A 25,617-nucleotide genomic window follows, 5' to 3' on the forward strand; every position below is an offset into this window, starting at 1 on the left:
CTGAGAGGTAGGTTGAGTGAATGACAATTAATCTCCCCATTATACAGGTTAGCAAACTGAGGGACAGGGAGGTGAAGTCATACTGTTAGGATGTGGTAAAGCGGAGCTAGACTCGTGGACCGCAGAGGCCCAGTCCACAGAGGATTTCCCCTTCACCACATTTGTTCATTCGTCAGACCCACAAATGAGAATTTGACACTGCCCCAGTTCTCACGAGAGAAAGCAAGAAGACAAATTGCTACAATAGTGTGACAAAGGCATTAGCAGCAGTGTGGACCCATTGAGATTCAGACACAGAAGCCCATAGAAGGACTTCCCTGGCAGTCCAGTTGTTAAGACTTTGCCTTCCAGTGCAGGGGGTGCAGGTTCGATCCCTGGTTGGGGAGCTAAGATTCCACATGCCTTGCAGCCAAAAAACCAGAACATAAAACAGAAGCAATAGTGTAACAAATTCAATAAAGGCTTTAAAAATGGTCCACATCAAAAAAATCTTAAAAAAAAATAAAGCCCATAGAAGCAGGTGGCAGTGACCTCTGCTTAGTCAGAAGGGCTCAGCAAGAAATAGGTTCTTGCAAAGATCAGAAGGAAGTTCAGCTGTTCCCATGGGTGCCACCTGCAAACCTTAAGATTGCTCTAATGCAATACTTACCATATCTCCTTGGGGACTCCGTTTCCTCAGCTTGTCTGAGGCTCTGTCCTATACCACTAAATCAAGCTCTCTGGAGCTGGGGCCCAAGGATCTGCATGTGACTCCTTTCACACTGAAGTTTAGAAGCTACTGTTATCAGGGAACTGAGTGACTTACTGCCCGAAGAGCTGGGGTCCCAGAGGTGGAGCCCTGACCATGAGGACTGGACACAATATTCCATCTCAGACACACAGGGACATAGACAAGGGAGAGCTCAGGGCTGTGCAGCCTGAGCAGTGAGCGGCGGCCACCACCTGTAGCTCCGGGAGGGTGTCCCACAGCTGGAGGATTTCCTAAGGTGCATGAGGAACATTCCAAAAAAAAATATGTTTTTTTTTGTTTTCTTTTTTTCCAGGCTATTTTTTTTTTTTTCATGAATGCTACAAACTTTCCCAGGGCAGAAAGTGGGAAACTGCTAGAAATTAGGCTTTCCTGTGTTTCTCTCCTTGGTCGTAGGGCCTTTCCCTTATCTCTCTCTTTGACCCTTGGGGCCACTCCATCTGGGAAGGGGAGAATCTGATAATCTCCAGGGAGGTGTGGCAGGGGCTTGCCCACCTTACTGAGCCTCCTTCTTTTGCCCCACTCCCCAAACCACTGTGAATTCCTCCCCTCAGAAACATTTGCCATTCCTATCAACTCTGAGCCTTTAGTCAGCTCTTCTCATAGCATTTTACATTTACGTTGATATCCAGCAGCCTTACGTGCAAAACGGGGACATTAATTGTGCTCCCTGTGTCATTATTTATCTAGCAAAGTCTTACTCACCCTTTAACACTCATATAGGTCACTCCGCCAGTGAGGTCTCCTCCGGCCTCCGCCTTTCCAGAGTCTGGCTTGACCCCCCTTGCTTGGTTCTCCCTCAGCCCCCTTTGGTGACACCCATCCTCACACTCTTATGGTCTAAGTGTAGGTCTGTCTCCCCTCTGGACAGGGCCTGGGGCTCAAGTGACATTACGCCAGGGCTCTTGACACACGGCTGGGCATCTCTTCCCAGGTCGCTGTGAGGATCAAATGACTGCTTCCTGGAGACTCCTTGAGGGCTCGTCTGCACACGTTCTTGCCCTCCTCTCTGGTATTCATGACAGTAGAGGGGACTGTGCTGATCCCTTAGGCTGAGGGGGCAGGGAACCCCAGTACCTCAGGCATCAGATTCCCCCACCTGGGTCTGGAGAGAGTAGAGGGATATCCACTTGGAGTATGTGGCCCTTCTGGACCTGGAAGCATGCTGCTCCTCCTTCCCGGTGCTAGCTGGGAAACAGCTTCTGCCAGGGTGGCCAAAAGGGCTTGAGGGGCAGAGCCCTCCTCTGGGTCTCCAAAGCTGTCCTGGTGGCTGGTGCAACCTGGGCACTGGGCCTGCACTGAGGGCCTCAGGGGAAATGGAAGAACCAAGCACTCACTAGCTTGGAGCCAGGACAAAACCCAGCTCTAAGCTTAATTAAAAAGAGCGCTTAATCCCTCCCCCAAGAAATGCAGATCACCCACAAAGGAGAACAGGAACACCAGTGGCCAGGAAGACCCAAAGCCTTACAAACAAGCACTTTGGGCTGAGCAGGGCAGCTCCACTATGATCTGATACAATGACTATTGTCAAGGAGGGCTGTTTTTCCATGTTTTTGTATCCTTTTCTTCACATTTTCTTTTGCTACCTAATTTCATGCATCAGAGGTCAAAAGACAAAAGGTCAGGCCTGGTTTAAAGGCAGCAAACTCCCCACCACCAGGAACGTGTGTCCAAAGGAGTGCTTTGAGGCACCGCCTGCAGATACCGGCAGGTTTCCATCCCTGCCTAATTCTCTTTTGTCACTTCATGGGGTACATGAGTCTACGTGCAAATTGCATGAGAAATGAGATACCAACTGCTATACCAAACTAGGAAAAAATTGCCCCTTTTCAGTTCACCAAACCGTTTCCATCTCATACCTTGTTTGTCAGAATTTGTACCTAACAAGAAGCCCATCTTCCAGCTCTCCGCCTGCCTAGGCACAGAACTATATATTACATATATTATATATATAATTATAATATATATAAACATATGCTGTAAATACAAAATATGAATAGATATTCCTTAATTGTTTTTTTTTCTGGGAGAATTTATAAAGATGTCTCCAGAAAATTACCAACACTTGTCCTTAAAATTGCTTTCATTGAAATTTTAGCAGCATTTTAGTTGAATAATTTAGTATGATTCTTTTAGTATGAATATTTTGTCCTAGACCTCCAATCTTTTCAATGCTCCATTTTGGATTCTTAAGTAATAGTGGATTGTTAGTTTCCTTGTGTGATGAGTAGACACTTTTGTGAATACAGGAGAATACAGCGTCATGATTTCCCATTACAAATATTTTTCTGATTGGGGGAAAACAACTTTCTACTTCTATGTTCATAAGCTTCTCATACCAACTTGGTATGCCAAATGGCTTTTATCTGACTGAAAATAAATTAGGGGACATCTTTAATTTTTCTTATTGTTGACAATTTTTTAGTTGACTGGCATTCAGTGTCTGAAGGTCTGGCCCCCACCTCAAATACAAAGTAAAGGAGATTATAAGCACTTTGAGAAGTGTCTCTGGTGATTGCTAGACACTGGGCTGGTTATAGGGCTCACTTCAAAGGCCCTTTGGACCCAAGCCCAGCTCCTTTTCCCCATCTTATTCTGGACTGAGTTCTGGAAGAAGCTACCAGCAAATAGCAGGTCGATTTGTTAAAAATATGTAATCAGCAGCAAATCTGAAAGAATTTTACAGCGTACAGTTTTATTTCAGGCATGCTCTCAAGTCCAGACTTTTTATCCTGCAGTCTGCTTTTCTTTCCATAAGACATCCCCTCAAAAGAAGTAATAATAATCAGTCCAAAACCTGCCATAAGACTGAAGTACTCACTTGGCGATTTGCAAGGTCACACTACAGGCTCCAGGAAAAACACCCCAATCCTGCTGTGATCCTCTGCCACAGCTCTGAAGTTATTACAGAAAAATGGAGAATGAAGTAAGCGAGAACATTAAAGGGCCTACTTACAGGCGCTTCACTTCCATTTAACATTCTGATCTGCGTCCAAAAACTATAAGAATCGTTTAACCTGTGCACGCAGTCAAAATCGCTGGTGAAGTGGGCTCCTTTATGTTCCAGTACTTCATGGCATCAAATTATATCACATTAAAATGTTATTAGTTTAAAACATACTAAATAAATGCAAGTCTGGGTTGGCACATGAATATTTAAAGCTCACATTACATTACACGGAGAAATAGAAGAAAAAGGGGGTGGGGAGAGCTAACAGTTCATCGTATAAATATTGGCAGAAATAAAACATCTTGCATATAAGTCTTCTTTGGCAAAATATGATTTTATTACTTACAAATCATGGTATTGTTAAATTTAAAAGGAAATAGAAGAAGAAATAAACTGATTTACACTGTTTTCAATGTTAAATAATCAGAGTGCCAGTAAATCTTTTCAATGCCCCGTTTTGGATTCTTAGGTAATAGTGGATTGCTGGGATATGTTGGCCAATTTTAAATACAACTGACTCCCTGTTTTCCATATTCATATATTGCGAATGTAACTACAGGATAGTGAATTTTATCTCAGAATTCTCCACAAGTTGCCTTCAAATCGCGTCCCTGTATACGGCAGACACTTGACGTCTGCCGTGTGTACCTGTGCGCTGGAAACCAGTCGTGGAACTGAATCGAATTACTGGATTTGAGTTGAAATGAACCCATCCAAATGACCCGAGTCTCTGCGCTGTTTGAGGCTTCTCTCAATAATACTTTTAATTAAAGCAACAAAGGCAGTAAACAACAGTAGCAACAACCCACCATGAGCATCAGATTCCCCGAACACAGCCCCATCGTGTTTTCTAGCACTACCCCTGTGTTGCTGGGTGGCGAGCCGCTAGCACATGGTGTCCCAGCAAGCCAGCAGCCAGAAGCTCGAAGCCCTTTATGTGCAGAGGACTCTAATGCCAGCAGAAATGGGTGCTTCTATCCAAACCATTCCTCAGCCCCTTTCCACCGCGGGCGCCGCTTGAAAACCTGCGGCGGCGGCGGCGGCTGGCCTGCGTTGCGCGCGTTTTGCGCTCTGCTCCCCGGGAGTTGCCAGTGGACAGGTGCCCCCATCCACACGGGCGCCGCCCCCCGGCAAGCCCCAAGCTTAGGCCGTGAGGAACCTACTCGCCGGGACTCGGCGTCCACCCTCAATCCTGCCACCATCCAGACCCAGCAAACGCAGCGGGGCGGGGCTGGGCTTTAGCGGCGCCTCCAGCGGAAGGTGCGGTGCCACGTGTGCCCTGCGCGGACCCAAATCCTGCGAGTCCAGCTGCGGCCTCAGCCGCTCCCAGAACTGGGCCCCCAGCTTTAGGGCGGGGCCTCTTCCTAGCTACTTGCCTGGACGTCGGTTCCCACCCGCCCTCAGAGCAGGCTCCGTCCCAGAGCCACAGGGCCGGAGTCGTTCCCCGCCGCCTCTCCCAGGGCTCGCACAGAGGGAGGCCCAGTGGCGGACCGCGGTGGTCCAATCTTTGCTGGATTCCGGGCTGGGGGTCTCGGGGTGGCGCCGGGCCGAAATCGAGCCTCAGTCTCGGCTCCACAAACCCTGGAGTCTTCGGGTGTTTGCTGGCTGAATAGCAGAGCCCGACCTAGGCTCCTCGCCTCCCGACGTCGGCCTCCCCAATCCTGGACTGCAGCGTCTTAGCTGGAGAGAAGCTTGCAGCGTGCCTAGGCCAACCCCTTCTGCGACTCTTTTCTTTTCCTGTCACTCTCTGTTCTCGGTTTCTGCTTTCTCCCTCTCACAGAAGGCCAGAGCGCGTGGGGGGCCTTGGAGGAGCCTCCTCACCAGCCCCTTTCCTGGGTCTCCGGTCTGCCTTTCCTCACAGTCTTTTCTCTCCCTCTCCATATTTCTTTCTCTATAGATTCTCCCCGCACTTCCTCGCCTTTTTAGCCAGCATGTCTCTCTGCCTCTCTGAATTTGTCTCTCGTTTTCTCCCCGGTGTAGCATTAAACAAATCCACGTGTATCGAGGTTGGAGAAGTTCCGGCAACGTGGACAGGAAAAAAAAAAAAGCCTTATTCTGTCCTTGGGACATTTCCGGTCACTACACTTCGTCTTCCCCTTGAGGTGGTGCCAGCGCTGGTTCAGCCACGCAGGCCGCTGCTACCAAGGCGCCGGCTCGCTCGCTCTCGCTCTCTAACTGTGTATGCGTATGTTCGAGTGTGGATTTGTATGTCGATGGTTGCAAACTAGGGCAAGGTCTCCAAACCGAAAGCTGAGCAGAGTTGGGTTTCTAGGATTCTGAGGCTGCGGCCAAGTGAAACGGGGGATTTTTCGGGGGTTCCAATGCCGATCTGCGCCTAGACTCTATGTGTCCAGAGCCCCTTGCCCAGTATCTCTAAGGTCGCAGCATCAATTCCGGGTCCCCCGAAGAGGTTCGCCACCTTCTCCGCATCAGGGAGCAGCCCCTCGGTTCAACGCTGCGGGAGTCCGGGAGGTCCGAAGCACGCTGGCCAGGCGCAAGGGGAGGTCAACCCACAGCGGGCAGGGTGGGCAAGGGGATGACGGTTGGGCCTGGATACCCCGCGAGGGGGGGGCTCTGTGAATTCTGGGCACTGGCGCCACGCGACCAGCGGGGTTATGAGTAAGGGCGGGCGCCCCCTCGGGAACACATATTTGTTCGCGTTGGTCTGGAGCGCCCAGAGTACGACTCGGCCGCGCGGGGGTCAGGTATTTCCGAGCACCGCGAATCCACGGGTCCTGGTGCTTGGCCTAATCCTCTACCCTTCCTGGGTGCGGACAAGAATGAAGAAGTGGCCGGTGTCCCCTCCCTAATCCAAAAGCCCCACAAAGCCAAACACACACGCAAAACTCACCAAAGCATCCCACAAACACAAAAAACTAAAGCCAACACACGAAAACATAAACCAAAGCTCCCATCAGACGCACTGCTCATAAAAACAAAATCAAAATCGAAGAAAACAAAACCCATACAGACACAAAATTCACCTAACTCAAAACACACAAACGACACCCACTAGTACAAAATCAAAACACATCAAAACACCGTACAGAAAGAACAGCCTTCCAAACAACACACAAAAAGCCTACAAGGACAAAGTACAGCACGTACACAAAATCAAAACACAAGGCAGAAAAGACCAAGACTCACAGAGCAAAACCCGCTAAAATGAAATCCACGAACAACCAACACGCAAAACACCCGAAACAAAACACTCACATGGATAATGAAAAGAAAACAAACAAAAACAAAACAAACCCTCTAAATAGAAAAAAACAAAACAAAAAAACCCCCAAACAACTCCCGTCCCCAGCCCGGGATGAAATGTCAATTCCGGGAGGGCTTTTTGATCTCTAGGCGCGGACAGGCCGCTCCTCCTCTGCGCAGCCTCCCCGCGCGGGCTAGGCGGGAGGGCGGGAAGCAAGGGCTGGGGCCCGGTTGCGGAGGGAGAGTCGAGCGCTTGGAGATGGCCAAAAATCAAGTCGCCGGGGCAGGGACCCGGACGCGTAGGCTGCAGGAAGAGGCGGCGCAGCGGGACTGCGCAGACTACTTGTGGGGGGCGGGGGGGAGGGAACCGCCGGGGAATCCACAGCCAAGTTTCCGATTGTGGCGAAATCGGCTCAGTGGATAAGCGATGTCCGGTTCCCGAGCCCCCCGCCCCCTTTTCTCGAGCTCTGGGCTCTTCCCCCTAGGTTTCGGCCCATCCTCGTGACCACCCCCTCCAAAAAACAAACAACACTCTCGCTGAGGACGATTCACTTTTCGAAACTGCCATTGTCCGGCGGGCCAAGAGTCCTCCTGCGGATCTCTCCCCCGCCCTGGAGAACCTTGCCCCTGCGACCACCCCGCAGCGGGCCCCCACGGGCTTCCAGTGGCCAAGCCCAGCAGCTGGACTCGGGACTTGGGAGGAGAAAGGGGAGGGAAGTCTTCAGCCTGGGCCGAAGAGAGCGGGCTGGACATACCAAACTTCTGCGCGATCTCTCTGATTTCCCCTCTGAAGTCAAGTCTTGGGGCTCGGGGACTCCTCAACGTCTCGGGGCTGGAGGGCAAGGGGATTCCACTTATGGGCCGGGGTAAGGTGTCCGGGACTCATGCCAACCTCCAGGACCTCCTGAGAAGGTTCTGCTCAGCCCGGGTGTTCCAAAGCGGAGGCCGGGATTTTATCTCCAGCATTTCACAGCTTAACCTCTGTGCTCGGGGCCAGGATGGGACATGGTGTGTGGAAAGGCTCTGGGGCCAGGAATGGTACCTGGGCGCTCTAGGATTCTGGCACTGCCCTAGAGTCAGGGACACAGCAATAGTAATAATAGAGCTGCAAACTGCGGTGGGGTGGAGTGGCTGAGAGCTCTGGAGGGCGGACGCCGCCCTAGGGGTGAATCTGAGGAAACTGGAACGCCCCCCTCCATGCCTGGCAACACGGCTTGCCTCTACACCCCTTTCAACTGCACCTGCTTGGCAGAGTGGTTAATTTCTTAAAAAACAAAAACGCGGCCTGCACCCTCTTACGTGGCGGGGTTTGCACCTAAAGGGGTCACCGGCCTCGCGCACAGAGCAGAGTGCCGCGACACCCAGACTCAGGGATTTGTAAAAGGTGCGGTCGCGACGCCAGGGGTCCCGGCTCGCCTGCGGTCGGCTCCTTGCCGTTAGAACGCAGGCTAGCGCTCGGCTCCGTCTGAAGCAGTCCGTCCCTCCCCCGCAACCCCCTATAAAAGTCCAGGGCGGCGCGGCGGCAGCATTGCTGCTCTCCCGGCCTCCCGCACTGCTGCCGGCCCGGCCCAGCCCGCCCCGTCTGGCCAGCTGAGCAGGCCGGGCCGCAGAGCGCGGACACCCTTTCCCAGTTCGGGGCCTGCAGTGCGGGGAGGCACGCTGGGGGCGCGGCGTGTCTGGGGACATCTTGTGATGTTGGCGAGAACAGGACATGATCTCACATGGCGAGAAGCTCTTTAGTTCCTTAATCATTTCACGGTGCCTTCGGACGCTTTTTTTCCACCTAAAACGTTTAGTTTCAGCTCAGTGATCAGCTACCCCAGCTCGGCGGGGGAGCGGAAGGCTTGAATTATTCCGACCTGCGAGCGGCCCCTGAGACCCCTAAAAAAAAAAAAAAAAAAAAAAAAAAAAAGCACCAAAAAGTGGAAACTTTTTTTCCCTGTCCATTACATCAAGTTCTGAAAAATCAAAATGGATTTAGAGAAAAATTACCCGACTCCTCGGACCGGCAGGACAGGTAGGACCGCGATACGGGCTCTAGGCGTGCTAACTCAGAGACCCAGCCGGGCGCTGGCCCTCAAACACTTCGGCCCTGGGGGAGGGGGCGCGTCTCATTTTCGCAGGGATTGACTGCGCGTTTGTCTGCGGCAGGTTTCTTTTCTCCAATCTGTTCACACACTTCTGCATCAGTCCAAGTGTTTGCGAGTTTGCGTGTATTTTTCTCTATTTCTGAATGTTTATGTGGATGTTTATCTGGGTGTCTGAAAGTTTGTTTGGGTCTGTGTGTTTACATAGGGGCTCAGGGTGTGCATGAGTGACAATGAGTTTGTGTGTCCCTGTATATATATATATATAATCAAAAATTTTGAGTGTGTGTTGAAGAATCTGTGTGCCTGTGTATGTGTAGCTTTATATTCGTGAGTCTGTTAGTATGTGTTTATGAGTTGCTGTTCCTGGGTACTGTTCTTTTGAGTATCTAAAATGTGTGTCTATGAGTGGCGTATACATAATTTGGATGAGTGTCTGAGTGTACATATACTTCTTTAAGGGTCTGTGTTTTCCGTCACATCCCAAGTGATTCTGGAAGTGAGAATAAGATGGTTACACCAACCCCTCCATTTTTGGATGTCAACAGCTGTTCACTGTGCACATGCCAATGTACACAAAAGTGCCTGCCTCTAGGCACAAAGATGGGTCTGGGACCTGTGGGGATCTGTTGTACTAAGTCTGCCATCAGTCAGGCTCAGGTTCCATTCTGTTGAGAGAACAGGAGTGGAGGTGTGCAGCCCTTCGTTGTGTGGTGTACACTGCTTCCCTCTTTGGGTACTGTTGAGCCGACCATTTGTACAAAAGGGTCTCACATTGCAGGCACAACCTTGGCAGGTGAGAGGAGGCAGCCTACCTATAGGCTAGTTGTGACATTTCTAGGGACCCCCAGCCTGCCTTAGCTCTTACCTAGACAAGCCTCTGTCACTGGTGTGTGTGTGTGTGTGCACACGTGTGTGCGCTCAGGTTTTATCTTGTGGGTGCCAGGAGGAGAGCACAAGTAGGTGGACATGTGTGCCTAACTGGGGCATCCAGCTCTGAACCTATATGCACAGAGGCTTTCCTGGCACAGAGCCTGGTGTTCCTCCCACAGGCCCAGGCAGTGGGTGGCAGGGTGTGTTTATGTCTGAGAGGAGGTGGAAGGCAGCAGGAAGCTTCTGTCTGCCCTGAGGTAAAAGCCAGGTATGGGCACCTCTTTTACTCATTAGGCCAAATGTGCTAAACCCCCATCCAAACACACTTCTGGCCCTGACAGAACTCCCCTTCCCCTATCCATATCGTTCTGTGAGCACCCACCTCCACCCCAGCCCTAAATACAGGTCAAAAAGCAGGGAGAGAGGCGGGGGGGTGAACTTGTATCTGAAACCCAGGACAACTCCCTAGGCATATATGTGTTTCCAAAATCATGACTGAAGAGAAGTGAGGGCAGAAATCTAAGAGGCAGGGAATTGAAGAGGATTCTCCAGGGTAAAGGCACAGGAAAGGGAACCTGGAATCCCCTTCTGCTCCATCCCTATTCTCCCCACTACTCCGCAGTGGGTCCCTTAGTAGGTGAGACTCCAGAGGTGTCTGCACTGGGGACTAGGGTGTGTGTGTGTGTGTGTGTTGGGAATGGGTCAGAGGCCTGTGAGGGTCCACTGGAGGGTCTGCATGGCTGGCCTGGCTGCCTCTCCAGACAAGCTGTCTACGAAGACTGTAATTCATGGCGGTCGATGGGCTCTTTGATTAGTTCAATCGTCTGAATAATCATTTAATCAATAAAGCATTTCATTCCTCTGTGAGACAGGCCTGGGTGGGGCTGAGGACCCCTAGGCTGGCCAGAGTTTAAAAATCTGGAGAGCCATGCCCCCTCTTCACCGATGGGTTGGGTGAGGGCCCTGCCTGGGAAAGGGCGGTATCTCAGGTAACACTACACTTCCGCCTGTCTGCACCAGCCTGGGCCGGGGAAGAAAAGAGAGCTGAGAAACTGGCCAGTCTAGGGGCGTCCAGGTCTGGTTTTGGGGTTTTTGCTCGGGCCGTTCCCCTCTCCCAACTTCAGGGCCTTGTATGGGTCGCTCGATGGCCCTTTCCCTCCTTCAGAACTGTATTCCATTCCTTCTTTTGACCTCAGTTTCCCCATCTGTATAATGGGGAAGGCATATATGCCATTCTAGCTGTAAGCCCAAGGTCGGTGAGGTTCCACCTGAGCAAGAAGCTGCTTAAGGGTATTCTTGTCTAGCCTCTTCCTTGTGGTACCAAAAAAGGAAAAACTGAGGTCCAGAGAGGAGCAGGGACTTATTTGAGATCATACAGAAGGAAGTATGGAGGGAGTAGGACTGAAAGGTAATTTTTCTGCCCTTAAACCTCTCATTCTTGCTGGAAAAGGCGATAGAGCCCCATGCACCCCCCTCCCCCCACGGCCTCCCTTGGAGGAAAATGACAATTAGGCAAATTAGCTGAGGTGAGGGTTAAGGAGTCCCAAGGCCAGGGAGACCAGGATAGGCTGAACACTGCCTGCGTGTTGGCATCCATTCCCCTAGCTCTGGAATGAGCCTGGTGGAATAATACCCTCTACCCATGGATCTTCATCTTTCAGAACCTTGGGAGGTCTCATCTCAGGGATTCGTTTCAGACACATGGGGAAGCTGAGCCCTAGGAGAAGCAGGACCGGCCTTTGGGAGAAATAAACGTAGTCCCAGAGTCCCTGGCCTTTGAGGTGCGCTGGTAATGATAACAAACCCTGACAAAGGCACTTTGCACAGTTCTTGAAAAATCTAGTTAAATTTTCCCCTTTTTTCTCCCACTTCGACCATTCCTACAAACAGACTTGGGCCAGGCAGAGCAGACCACTGATCCAGGCGCAGGAATCATGCAGGAATTGGCTCTGACCCGACTAGCTGTGTAACTTAGGGTCAGTTCATTTCTCTCTTTGATGCGTTTAAAATGAGGGTGAGAGAGGACCCACCAAGTTAGGACAGCACCGCTAGGGCCTCTCTGGCTTTCTCGAACTGAGCAACCAATCTGAGCCCTGTAGGCCTCGCTTTATCCAAAGCACCAGAAGGGAGATGAGCTGGACTTGGGCTGCGGGAGTCGATTTCAGGCCCAGGGAGCACTGTAGCAGCCCCAACCCCCAGACGCCGCTGGGCGCAGGAGGGGCTGGCCCAGGGGGAGGGAGGGGGAGGTGGGGAGGGGGTGTGTTCCGAGTAAAGCCAGGTTTGTGTATGGAGACCGAGGTGGAGGTGGACATTCCTCTGAAAGTGGCTTCTCAAACGTTATTCTCAATGGGCTTTCTTTCAATAACAAAACTTTCAAAGGCAATTCCATTTACACAAATTAAATTTCTTTCCGGGGGGTTTCCTTTCCCCGTCTCCTGCCTCCGCCTCTTAATACAAGGCCCGGCCCAAAGTCACGCAGCGGAGGAAAGAAACCACGCGACTGTTGCGCACAGCGACACCCTACTGCATTCAGCGCAGCGGCGTGGAGACCAACCCCCTGATAACCTCTCTCTCCTGGACGCAGACTCGTGGGCTGGTGAGCTTTCGGAGGCAGGACTGAGGCGCGGTGCCCGGCTTGGTCAAGGAATCGCTGTGTTATCCCGGATAGTCAAGTAACTTCTCTGGGCCGCCATTTGCTGGCCTATAAGGCTGGGTTAGGTGGCCAGGATATCTGATGGCGCCTCTTGGAGTTAGAAGTTCCGGGAGGCCGGCACGCTCAGGCGGCTGTGAATAATCCTATATCCAAAGGGAAATACCCTCTGCCCTGCGCACCACAAGGTGAGAAACGGGGCTGCTCTCGCCGCCCAGGTTAGGCTGCCCAACACCGTCCTGAAGGCGAAAGCCTTCTGTGTGAAATGGGAAGCTGACCTATTCCAGTTCAAGTAATATATGTGGTTCCATTCAACCCTGGCAGCGCTTTGGGGGGATTCGGTCCAAGCCGCACTGGTATCGGAAGGAAAATCGGTGTGTATGGACATATCCTGGCTGGGTTTCCCCTCCACCCCCCCCAAAAAAAACCCGCCCCGTCATCCCAAGAGTGGCTCTGGAGAAACCCTTCTGAGAAAGAGGTTTCCGGTTCACAGCCTTTCCTCTACCCCGGACTTGCTCTGTGACCTTGGACAGGTAGCCTCCTGTCTTGGCCTCAGGTTTCATATCTGTAAAATGGGGAAGGCCTAGCCTCAGGGCCCTTTTAGCTCTAAGACTTTAGAATCTGAGTTTCTAGGCCTGAACTAGAGCGGGGCTGGAGGTGGAGGTGTCACTGGCTGCGACCCTCTGAGCGTCCCCATACTCCCGCCTCTCCGGTGGGAACGCAGAGCCGCCACGTCGAATTCTTAGCCCACTTTTGATCCATCGAGCGCCACCGGCTGGAAAGAACGCGGGAACCCCAACCATCCTGGTCCCTCTGCGACGTTGCGATCCTCCTGCTCCAAGGCGAGGGGAGTGTGGTCGAAGATCGGGACAGGCGGGGTTCCAGACGAAGGAGAGATAACACCCACTGCCACCCCACCCCAGTGCATACGCAGCCTCCTGGGGCCCCAGAGGACTTCCTGGGTCTGTTTTCAGCAGCTGTGCCCTGGAGGGGGTGGGGACGGTGTCACTGCCGGAAACTTATCTACCGTTCAGGGGTAGCTGGATCTGGGGCAGGAACAGAAGATGGGTCCGAGGGCTGATCCCATGTAGGAGTGTGAGAAATTGGACAGAGGTAGAGAGAAGGGAGACTGAAGTAGAGAATAACCTGGGAGTCCTCCCAGGGTCAACCCGTGCTCTGTCCTCCTTACAAGCCCAGGTCCAGAGCAGGCATCTCAGAGCCCTTGCTTTGGTGGATTTATGTCTAATATTAGAAGAGCATCACTTATGAATTCGAAACGGTGGGTCTTGGACAACTCCCATGAGCTGCTGGGACAGGGGAGTCTTCAGTTACTATTCCAGGGCTGGGCTCAGGCGCACATAGGCGCTCACAGAACTATTGCCTCCTGGGTGTAGAATGGCTGTCGTACAGTTCCTTTGATTGTGGTCCCAGAGCCTGACACGCCTGAGAAACTGAGTCCCTTTGGCCAGAGACCCTGCCCTTCTGGACCAAAAGAGTCCTGCTAGAAATCCACTCATTTTGTCTTAAAAGCGACAAGAACTTACCCAGGAGAGGAAAAGTTGGGTTTTCTCGACGACAGAGCTGCAGCACAGTAGCACCCTTAGCGCAGCTCTGCGTGGCCCTTGCAGATTGAATGCGCCCGCCCGCTTCAGGGACTCTCATTAGCACTGGACGGGACTGGATTCATTCAGCTCCCAAGAGGCCTTGCTCCGGATGCAGAATTGCCCCTGCAGACAGAAGCCTTCAGCTGCGCATATCACTAGCCCCCAAAGCGTCTGACAGCTCCTGGTCTGAGGCTGGAAAGAGGGGCTCATGGCTCAGTGCTTGGGCAACCTGGTCCAAAGCCTCAGATAGACCTCTCCCCCAGGAGCACCCTGGTTACTAACTTTAAAGGACTGTGAGATTTTCCCCTTCTATGTCTCTGCCTACGGTTAGCTCAGAATTGGGGGCCCTTGAGTTAGAGCAGGGGAGGACGGTGGACAAGGAGGCGGCAGCGGCAGCTTAGTAGGCGCTTGATAAAACTATGAAATATTTCCGCTGGAAGGAACCTTCATTAAAAACTAGGTAAGTCAACTCTGTCCATTTTACAGATGAGGAAACTGAGGTCAGAACGGAGCAGATGTGCACACACTACGTTTCCATCGCGAGTCTGATGGTGCTTAGATTGAAAGCCTGACCTCTATTGAGCTCCTTGTTTTCCTCCAACATCCGTTGTGTGTGTGTGTGTGTGTGCGCGCGCGTGTGTGTGTGTGCGCGCGCGCGCGCGTTTTCTGGAGACTGTTTCCCCACCCTCACTCCCCACCTCCCATCCCCGCCTCGGCTGCCCTTAATCCCTCAGGGCATCCCTGGGTCCCAATGCCGCGGAGAGGAGGCCAGGCTCCTGCTGGACCTGCAGCTGGACTCTCCAGGCACTGTGTTGATCCCCTTCCCCCTCCCCCAGTCCGCGCTCCACTAGGCCTTCGCCCCGCGCGTTTGTCAATGAACGTGGCGCCGCCGCCTGGGCCCCGCCCCCCATTCTCTCCCATTGCCCAGGTATCGGCTAATCAGGCGGAGCCCGCCGGTTGCTCAGCCAATGGGGCGGTGTCTCGGGTCAGAGCCGGCTGCCACCGCTCTGACTGGCTTGATGAAGCGTGATTGGCAGGTTAGCACCCGCCCCGCCCCCCGCCCCCGCCCCCGCCCCCGCCCCCGCCCGGAGGGAGGCTGAGCCCCGGGCGGCGCTGTCCACACACAGCGGGTCCTGAAAGCGGCTCCGGGGCGGCGCGGTGGCGCACTGTGCGCGCCGAACAAGCGGAGGGCTAGCGCCGGCGGCGGCGGCTGCGGCTGCGGCTGCGGCGGCAACGCTGGGAGTCAAAGCAGATAGAGGCTGCATCTCTGCACCGGCAGTCCCGGCGGCCTTGGTCTAGGGGACCTTTCGCTCTCTTCTCTGTCCCTCGCTCTACGCCTGGGGCAGGCGCGGCGGCCGTCCCGGAAGAGGCAACTGAAAGACAGTCGAACCAGACCCCCGAGAGAAGGCAGCGGAAGCTCGAAGAGTTGGTGGGTGCGAGACTGATACTCAGGCGAGGAGGAGATCGTCGCTGTTGTCCCCATTCCTGGTCCCGGCGATGAGAGAGCAGCGGGGGCCGCGGGAACTTTGAAGGCAGTGGGTCCCAGGGTGTGAGGGCTGCAGGCTCCCGGGGACTCCAGAGTCTTGGCCCCAACCTCAATGGCGTAAGCGTCTCAGAACCCGCCAGGACCCCAGCGCCGCCAGAGAGGAAGTTCTTTGCAACTTCGTCCGAGACGTCGGAGAGCCGGGTGGAGAAGAGCTGAAGCGGCAAGTCCGAGCCCCAGAGACTCAAAGAAGCAGAAAGGGAAAGGATCCGGTGGAGACCGAGGGATCGAGGAGAGACTCCAGAGGCAGCGAGGCCGCGGAACCAGCCTGGCAGCCCGCGGGCCTCGCTGCCCCCCGAGTGAAGCCAAGGGCTGTGTGTCCCACAGGCCTCCTTAGAGCCGCTCCTACAGGAGGCGGGGGGGCTCCAGGCCGTCCCGGAGGCGGGCCCCTAAACTATGCCCCCGAAGCTGCGGGCGCCTTGGCCGCAGCTACCCCGGGCCGGGTGCGGAGCCGACGCCTGAGCCAGCCCGGGAGGGAAGCCACCAGGAGTTGGGCGCACCGCTCCCAGCCGGACTGTACTAGCGCCGTTTCCCGCCTCTAGGCGCAGCTCTCGGCGATCTCCGGCAGAGCGGGTCTGAGAGAGGAACAGAAGCTCCAGCAGTGCTTTCTGAGCCCAGCTCGCACAGTTCCCGGCCTGGCGGCGCGGCTCCGTAGCCTCGCTGGGCAGCCCCTTGGCGCCGGGAGGCGGCAGCGTGGGCCGGTCTGCAGTCTGGAGCGCCCCGATGGAAATACACTGTAAGCACGACCCGTTTGCATCCATGCATAGTAAGTAGGCGGCGAGCTCGCTTCTCTCACTCTCCCGCCGGGACGGGGTTGGGGGTGCCGGACCGCGGGGCAGGTACTAAGGACGGGAGGACCCAGGACTTTTGTGGCCGCGCAGTCAAGTTTGCAAAGTGCAGGGCTTCCAGGCAGGGGATGTGGAGCAAAACGCCTGGTCGACCCGGCCGGAGCACCTGGCACCGGGAATCCCGCCTCCAGCAACCGGTAGTGTAGGCAGCGAGCTGCAGTCTTTCCGGGGCTCCGGCAGCAACATCTCAGCGTGCCGGGAGATTCCTGACTCGGACCCGGAGAGGGCTTTGGGCCGGGCCAGTTGGAGGGCACCAAGTTGTAGGGAGAGGTCATTCTGAGTCTCAGACAGCGCCCCACACCCCGATCCCGATGGCGCCTTTTTCAGCGGTGGGGCTGATCAAAACTGGGGCTTGGAGGGAAAGTGGGGCCCCAAAAGTGCCTGTGTGCTTGTATGTGTGGAGGAAGAGGTTGAGAGCTAAGCGAGGACACCAGATCCAGAGCTCCAAAGGCATCCTGGAGTTGAGGAGTGGGATTTGAAAAATCAACGAAGTAGCCGTCCCTGAGCTGAGCTTCTGCTTAGAAGCCTCCAGTTCATACAGAGACCCTTAAAGACACTATCAAGTCCTCTGCAGGACGCTTGCCTCATGATGGCTTCTCCCCTTAAAAAAAAAAAAAAAAAAATCAAGAAGAAGAAGCCAATTAGTCACCATACAGGCACCCTCGCCTTCTGAAAGACACCGCGTGTGTAGGAGACGGGAAGGGTCATTTTGGGCGCAGGCGAGGCTGGCCGGCTGCCTGACCCGTCGGGATCCGCCAGTTCACCCATTAGTACACCCTCCTGTGAGATGAGCGCTCCTCTCACGGTGAGTTAACGCCGGATTAGATTCGGAGATTTCGAGGAAATTCCAAGTGGAACGAATCGTATTTTCCTTCTGAGCGCTGCGCAGCTGGGCTGGAGCAAGGCGCCAGGCTTCGGCGGCATCCAGCCGGGTGCCCAGCTCGGGCCCCCACGGACCTCCGGTCAGGGAATTGCTTCTGCGCTGGGAGCCCTCCCCAAAGCTTCAGACAGCCCAGGATCCTGCTTACTTAGCCTTGGATCCCCTATTTAACAAAGGCAGCAGAGACCCGGCTGGAGAGAAGGCGAGCTCCCCGGGCGAATATTTCCGTTTCTGCCCCGGAGGGCCAAACGGCCTGGTAGGCAGGGAAATGCTGATCTAGGCTGCTGGGCTGGCTGCGGGCAAGTCAGTTTCTCTTTGTGTCAGTTTCCCGAGTCCGAGATCATCCACCAAAGCAGTGGAGAGATTTGTGGAGAGAAGCCGATTTCTCGGATTCCAGCCCAAACGATTCCTCACTGTTTGGGGCCTATGCCAAAACGGTTTCCAGTCCGTGGTGACCCCAGCGCCCCCAGCAGCCGTCTCCTGTGCAGACTTAGCCCGGCTCAGGGGAGGCTCTGATCTAGCAGAGTGAGCCAGAAAGCAAAGGAGTTGGGGTCAGTACTCTGAGAGGTGACCAAGCCCTTAGCTTAGTCAAGGAGCGATTTGAGGACAAAATGAGGAGGGCTGCCCTTGCGCTTCTATCCTCGCCTGCAGGGATCCGCTCACTGCCTCCTTCTGCACAGAGCCTGGTGGCCCAGAGGTTGTGCCCCAGCCCTTGGGGAGGTCACATCAGAACTGGTGGTCCCATGACTGTGCATGAGGGTGAAGAAGGCAGCTCCTTCCAGGTGCGGGTTAGCCAACCGCTAATGCCTGTCTCTGTCCCTCCTTGTCCCAGCTCTCATCTGCCCCCTCCTTGAGAAGTGCTCCCTTCTTCCGTTTTCAATTTCCCTTGCAGCATGGTGGGGGCTTGGCCCCGGCCTGCCTAGCTTCCAGAGCTGCCTTCTCTGGAAGTGCCCTTGGTTCTGACGCCCAAAGCTATTTGCTTGCACAATGTAGGCCCCAATTTGTTGGAGATTGAGTGGAAGGGTGCACAGTAGATCCTGAGAAGTTGCCTGGTTAGTAGGGGCTCAGACCATGTCCCACCTTCTCATCTTCCTTCTTGGCCGTGGTCAGTTTCTTCCTCCAGCTCCTTTCCCCTCTCCCCCACTAGAGGGTGGCTTCTGCGGGGAGGTGGTGTAGGGGGAGGGGCAGGCATCGCCAGGATATGGGCTTCTGAGTTCTGTTGCCTCCACCCCCAGCCATAGTTACCAGTTATTAAGCACTTTTATACCCAGTCTCCTCCCTGAGTGTCTTCTAAACTTTCAGCTACACCCATTTTACAGAGTATGATCTTGAGGTCAGACAGATAAAAGGACTGACAGGAAGTTCACATGGACAAAGCTGGAGGCAGTCTTTTGAGGATTCACAGAAGGGGAGAGAGAGGGACTCAGATTCCAGAGAGTGGGCAGTGGACCTCTGGGTGGCTGCACACAAGTGCAAGGCACTATCTGTCTGGTTTAACTATGTCTGTATCCATGGCCCCACTGTCCATATGTGCCAGCACCTGTCTGTCAGAGAGTCCATTAAGGAGGTTTCATCCCTGCCTTTCCTGTGTTCCTGTTTGCATGTTTGTGTGTCCCTTCATTCATCCTCTCTGATGTCAATAGGGGGAACTTCAATGACCCTGTGGATCCTGGAGTTGAATCTACCACTGAGTCAGCACAGACCCTCTCCCCAAGATGCTATGCCCAGGTGTGGTCTTTGGGGCTGTGGACAGGGGGGCCCTGGTGGGCAGCATGTCCTTATCAGGGCCTGAGGAGCATCTGTGGAGTCCAGCCCCTTCCAGACCAGAGCCACAAAGGCCCCAGGGGCATCTGCAATTCAACCCTTCTCCCCTGCCCTCCCCTCCTCCAAACCCTGCTCTGTTTGCCCTGTGGAGGCGGGGCTGTGTTTCTCTTGTATCTGCGTGTCTGTTTCCTGGTCTTTGCCTTGATTTGTTTGCATCTGTCTCTGTGTCAGTCTCTCTGTAAATTCTACTTGACCCTGAAAAGTGTAGCTGAGTCCATGTCTCCCCCCAGCACCTCCCACATGATGAACCCTCACTCAGCTGGAGTCCATAGGAAGTAGAGGATGGGACTTGGCTTCTCTGAAGAAGTGCAGGGCTGGAGCTGGGGTCCCAGAAAACAAAGGTCCCCCTCCACAGATGTCCCCTGTCTTCCAAATGCCCCCATGCTGGGCTTCCTCTGTTTTTCTCTTCTCTCTTCTTGCCTCCCACAGTACACCACATTTACCTTTCTTTCCTTTCTCTTCTCCCCGTTCTGGCCAATCCATTCCTTTTTCTCCTCCTCTTCATTTCTAACCTGAGACTTCCCTTCCAGGCTCTCTCTCCTTGCTGTGTGTCTCATTTCATTGAGTTCCCGCTCTTTGTACATTTGCCCTCACATCTCTTTTCCTGATTTCTTTCCCTGTCCTCTTGCCTCCCTTCTCTCGGGTTTCTGGTTTCACTTCTTTCCAGTCTTGGGGTAAGTGAGAGACATTGCCTTCTCAGACTTCAGTTTTAAATCACCAACCCACCACCCTTGACATGCTCTAATAGATAGGACTGGGAGAGAAGCAGAGGGCCAAGTGGGTTTGGGGGCCTTTCCAGGAAGTTGAGGGACGTAGGGGGCCCCCAGGTCATCCTGGGTCTGGTGTCAGCTGTGGATATGTGGATCAGACTCTGCAAGAGCATTGGTAGCCTGGCCTTTGAGGTCAAGACTAGAGGGTATGGGGACCTGCTGTCACCTAGAGTGTCTGACCCTTAGGTTTTTTTCCATGACACAAACAGTCCCCAAAGCTCACAAATGTCCTGCAGGACTGCTTTTGGAATTTAAGGCCTCTGAAGTTTGCCACTGTGTTTTGGGCAGAAAATTTAAATTGCCAGTAGTATAGGGAACAGGCCATTACAGATGGCTCTAATGCCTGACTAATAGGTTATCTCAAAAGTGTGCTAGGTGCTTTTAGCTTCCTTTTTGTCCTCTCAGATAAGCTTGTACCAATTTTCAATTTACTTGCCTCTTAAATCCAGCCTATTATTGAAAGATCCATACAACTCTTTTTTATTAGGTGCCCCCAACCCCAGAACAAAGCTTTCTTAAGCCCCTTGACTAGGGATGGCTGTAGTCCTTTTGTTTTAGATGAACTATGCAGTTGTGTTCTTAACTATAAAATTCTATTCGAGATGGTTTTCCTTTTTCTTGTGTCTGGAGTGTTTTAGAACAATTAAAACTGTTTAAAGCTCATTTTGAAAATCAAAAAAGAAATTCAGCTTAGAACTAGAATTAAGTACTGTCGTCACCTATAAAATGTTTTTTTTCCCCTTGAAATCAGCCTGAACTTGAAAATTTGGGGAAATATTCAATTTGGACTCTCATGGTAAACTTCAGTGAATAGCTTTGGCAGTTTTTAGGAAATAGATTATGTTATGGGTAGTGTTTCCCCCTCTATTTCAGATACTGTGCATGAACCTGGATAGTAGTTGAGTGCTGGGGGGGAATAGCTGAGATGAGGTGGCTATTTTATGTTTTAGAGTTGGAGTGTGTGTGTGTGTGTGTGTGTGTGTGTGTGTGACCTCTGAGATGCCCTGGCTTCCCTGGTACAGTCAAGTCCCTGGCAAGTCCCAGTTTAGGAGAAGATTTCCCCCTCCTTGGCCTCTGAGCTGCCAGCAGCATTGGTGAATGCTTGGACTTGGCTTCTGGCTTTTGACAGTCCTCAGCGATGTCAGTTAGTGGCTGATTAACAGCTACAAGGTCAATGATGTTGCTACACTGGATCACTCTGTGTTTACTGGTTTGGCTCTTCATTTACTTAGATCCCTGTTTCCCTCCAGATGGACCTTGATGTAAGAGAAGGGAGCTTATTGGGTGCAGGAGATACTTTCCCGAGCTCTTTTTACTTAAAATCCATCCCAGAGCCCTTGTAAAACCTGGGACTCAGAAGCCTTCTCCGGCTTCTTTATTTCCCCCGAACCAACTTAAAGCTGCTTGTTGATTGCAAAACACTCCAAAAATTCCAGGGAAACTCCTTTTTAACAAATCCTGATACACTAGAGTGAAATGTGATCCTTTGACCCATTTCTTTTGTGTGCTCTAAGAGGGTACAGTGGTCAAGTCTGCATGTCAGCCTCACCTTTTTTGTTTGTTTATTTTTTTTCCCCATCTTTATTGAGGTATGAGTTGCACCTTCTTAAAGAAAGGGTTTTTAGCATGGCAATGGTTGGGTTTTGTCTCAGTAATCTGCAGATACTATTAAAAAAATGTTTTTTTAAAGTCCTTAGCCCTTGAATCAGATTGCTGATTTAAAAAATATTCCCCCCCCTGAGATCTAGCTTGTTAGAGCAGTCCTTTTCACTTTTAAAGATATTTGTTAAAAGGAAAGTGTTTCATTTTTAAAAATCTCCTTAAATTTTATGCATTTTGAAATGTATTTTCTCCCTAGGACCTATCTTAGACCTCAGCATCATGTATATAATAAGTTCTGTCCCTGGTATAGTTTGAGGTCTTCATATATTCCATTGTTTAAAAAAATTATAAAGAAAATGCTAGTAACTAAAGGAAACATAGTATGGAGATGCTTGCTATCAATAGCCCAACTGACTGGCTGAAGATGGACAAAGGCTAAGGTTAATTTTAAAAAGCAATCTGAGGTGTTCATGTAGCCTGCATGATCAGACCCCAGGCTCAAGATAGCCAGCCCGCAGCCATTTCTGATCAGAGGGACTCTGGGTGCTCAAAGCAGTGTTTCTACTCCTGTGTGACTGGTTCTAACCACCCTTTCCCTTGCCTTTTGTTTCTGATCTGTTTCAGGACATGGAGGAGTGAATCAGCTTGGGGGGGTTTTTGTGAACGGACGGCCACTCCCGGATGTAGTCCGCCAAAGGATAGTGGAACTTGCTCATCAAGGTGTCAGGCCCTGCGACATCTCCAGGCAGCTTCGAGTCAGCCATGGTTGTGTCAGCAAAATCCTCGGCAGGTAAAGGCAGGCGCTTCAGGCTTCCCTTGATTTTTCAAATAATGACCTAAAACATGACCTAGAAGCTGTCCAACGTGGCAGTGTCATAGTGAGAATCATGGTGGCACTTCTCTCACATGCATAGCACTTTGGAGTTTGCAAAGCCCTTTTGAGGCCATTCAATTCAAAGTAGCCCCAGGAAACCCCTGTTGTGGAATGGGGTGACTCAGATAAGAGGGTGACATGTTTTCTGGAAGCCTGGTGAATTATTCCAAAGAACCCACGAGTAAGAGGTTCTTGGGAATTTCCCCTACACATCTTTGGTGAGCTCAGGGCCTTAGCAGGGCTGGGTGGAAAATCTACAAGTTATAAAATCACATAACCAGACTTCAATGTTTCATTTTAATGTTTTCAAAAAGCACATTCCATTTTTAAAAGTCAGCTGTCATTTTCAGTTTTGGGTTATCATCTACCTTATTATTTTGGGCTGTAGTGTTTTCCTTCTGTATGTTTTGTTTTCTTCATAGTGACAGGCATCTTAAATATATATGAAATTAGAGAACGGAAAAAAAAAAACCCAAACAAACACTAACTCTCAAATCTGACATTTGAAAGGTGCCACTTGACCCGGTGATTTGCTGCAAGCAAAATACTAACAATGCCAATTCTCCCAGAGGGCTCTGCAGCCTCTTAATGCGCCTGTTTATTTTCTCGGGTGAGATGGTCCAGGGAAGCTTGTTTTGAGATGAGGAGACAAATCTAGAGGGCGAAGTGACTGACTCAGGTCCATCTAGCCAGTCAGCCAGCACTCAGGCTGGGAAGAGGCCTTAAGAACTCCGAGACCATCTGCATCTCGCTGTACTCCCAAACCAAAGCCGCAAGTGTGTTTCCAGGCATGTGAAGTTGTTATAGGTCTGCCCTGGCAGGCACGAACAATCTCGGGTTTAGCTGCCAATGCTCTCTCAGGATTTCTCTTGCCAGGTCAGAAAGCAACCTTTGGCCTGTAGCTTGCGTTATGGTTTGAGAACAGGCGCCTGAATAGAAAATAAATATTTTGAAGTATGTCAGTGCCATCGTGATTTTCTGCTTACTCTTTCCCTTCCATCGGCTGGAATTTAAGACATCCTCTCAGATGGAGGGAACAACAGTATTAACCTTGAGGAGACTTGCTGGAGGCCGAGAGAAGAGGTTTCAGGGCCAGGGGTATGGCAGCCCCTTTAGAGACCATATCCCCCTGTTTATTCCTCATGCCCCTGCCCGCCCCAGGTCGCCCTAGCCATGGAGGCTGTGCGCTCCACTCCTGTTTAGCACTCAGCAGCAAACGAGCCCCAGCCCGAGTTCAAGGAGAAGGTCAGGACATCAGCGTGGTGTTCTCGTTAGATGGTGATTTCAGGCAGGAGGATGAGAGTGAAAGTCGAAGGAAAAAGGAAAAAACTAGAGGAGAGGGAGATAAAGAGAAGAGAAAGAAAAAACAAAACAGAAAAGAAATGGACTGATTTAAAAAGAGAGAGAAACAGAAAGAGAAATGAAGACAAGATAGAAAGAGAGAGAAAAGAAAAATATTTTAGACCATCTCCAAGTGAATCTTAGTCATCTTCTTGGGAAGCCTTCTCATTGTATGGAGGTAGAGAGAGAGAGAAAAAAGAGGCCTTTCCTTTGTTTTTGCTGAGATGTCTTTGCTGAGCCGACATTTTGCTTGCTATTTGAAATCTTCTCAGGGCAAGATGCTGAGCCCTTCTCAGAGGGGACATCCAGATGCCGGGTCCTCATGTTCTGGTGCCCGGGAGCCCTCCACGTCTTCCCTGGGGGACTGAAGGAGAGAGACAGTGACCCTCCCAAGCCCAGCCGGCAGCCTCCCGCGGCCCGGAATAGATTTGTCACTAGGTAGAGTGGCACTCGGAAGTTACGCGCCGCTCCGGTGCCTGGCCGTTTAAGTTGTCAACAATAAATTGGAATTTCATAGCTCATTATTTTCATAACTAAGAACCACAGTGGACAAAATGTCACTCTAATTAGAACTGCCTTTTAAGAAACAAGTTCAGCCCTAAAACAGTGTGACTGGGAATTTCTGAACTGGGGTTGTTCCATCCACTGATTTTTTTTTTTTTTTTTTGGTCACCGAAGAATTTGATGGGCACACACAGGGTGACAGATTGTCGAGAGCGTGTGATGTGTGGTGGCTGCGGTTTTCAGAGGCTGCATGGCAAGGCAGGCAGAGTCCCCGGGGCAGGCAGAGTCATCTCGGGAAGGTGGCGGCCTGCCAGGAGTATGGGCATTCAGTCCACAGAGCTCAAGGCTCTGGAGGGGCTCGAGGGGCACAGCCTGGTGGCATGTGAGACCCATTTAAATCCACCCAGAAAGCTGGGCTGTTGTCTTCTTTCACTGGAGCCTGGCTGGGAGGTTCAGGCCATTTGGAACTGGGTGGTATGTTACACAGTAGTACACACTCTGAGGATTTTAATCCACAACACGCGCTCTTTATGTTTTACAAAGCTTTTTCTTAACCATTCTGCATTTCTGTCTTCACAACAGCCCTGCAAGGTAGGCAGGGCGAACATCCTCCCCTTATTATACAAATGGATAACTGAGGCCCAGAGAGGTTGAGTTGGTCAAGGTCACACAGCGAGTTAGTATCAGAGCCACTGACTGGCACCTACACCTCTTTACTCGCAAACTAATGTTCTTTGCGCCGAACTGCACTGTGTGTTAGTGGCTATTGTTCGTCTTGTTGTGTATAAGCCAAAGTGCTGCGTGGTTGTTTTGCTGAGATGAAAGGGTGGTTATTTAGTCTGACACAGTTGCCAGTTGGGGTTTTCTGGAGTGACAGGGCTACCTTCTAAGTGCCTGGCCCATGTGTCAGAGACCTCTTGTGTCAAGACCGTAGCCGCCTATGGTTGGCCGTGTTCAGGTGGGATGGATGGAGAGCCATGGGCACTGCCATCCACAGCCATACAAGCAGGACAAGTGCTGGGGGGTGAGGTTTCATCCTGCCACTCTCTCAGAGTTTCTGCCTGAATACTGCAGTCCCATTCAGCTAACATATTTGAGCGCAGGGTTGTCTGTGTGTCTGAACCCCCGCCCCAAGATAGTGCCTGTCCTAACAGACCCCCTGTGACTATTGATTAAGTGAGTGAATGAGTGACAAGATGCATATGGAAATGCCTAGTAAACAGTAAAGCTCTCTACAATTGCATGGGATCATTATTATTAGTATTAGTATTATTTTAATTTTTACAACTAAAGCAGCAGCTTGTTCTAGTGCAAA

At 51.9% G+C, this 25,617-nt stretch overlaps 1 protein-coding gene across 1 annotated transcript in view; it reads left to right on the plus strand.

Annotated features, from left to right (window-relative positions):
• Positions 1 to 16,382: 16,382 nt before the first annotated feature.
• PAX5 (paired box 5) overlaps positions 16,383 to 25,617 on the plus strand; it is a 171,539-nt gene continuing 162,304 nt past the window's right edge. The window contains exons 1-2 of the mRNA XM_061201136.1: positions 16,383 to 16,425; positions 22,208 to 22,373. Of these exons, the coding sequence (XP_061057119.1) occupies positions 16,383 to 16,425; positions 22,208 to 22,373 (209 nt within the window). The remainder of the gene's footprint in view (positions 16,426 to 22,207; positions 22,374 to 25,617) is intronic.

This window comes from Eubalaena glacialis, chromosome 9, assembly GCF_028564815.1.
Source record: "Eubalaena glacialis isolate mEubGla1 chromosome 9, mEubGla1.1.hap2.+ XY, whole genome shotgun sequence".
NCBI classification, from domain to species: domain Eukaryota; kingdom Metazoa; phylum Chordata; class Mammalia; order Artiodactyla; family Balaenidae; genus Eubalaena; species Eubalaena glacialis.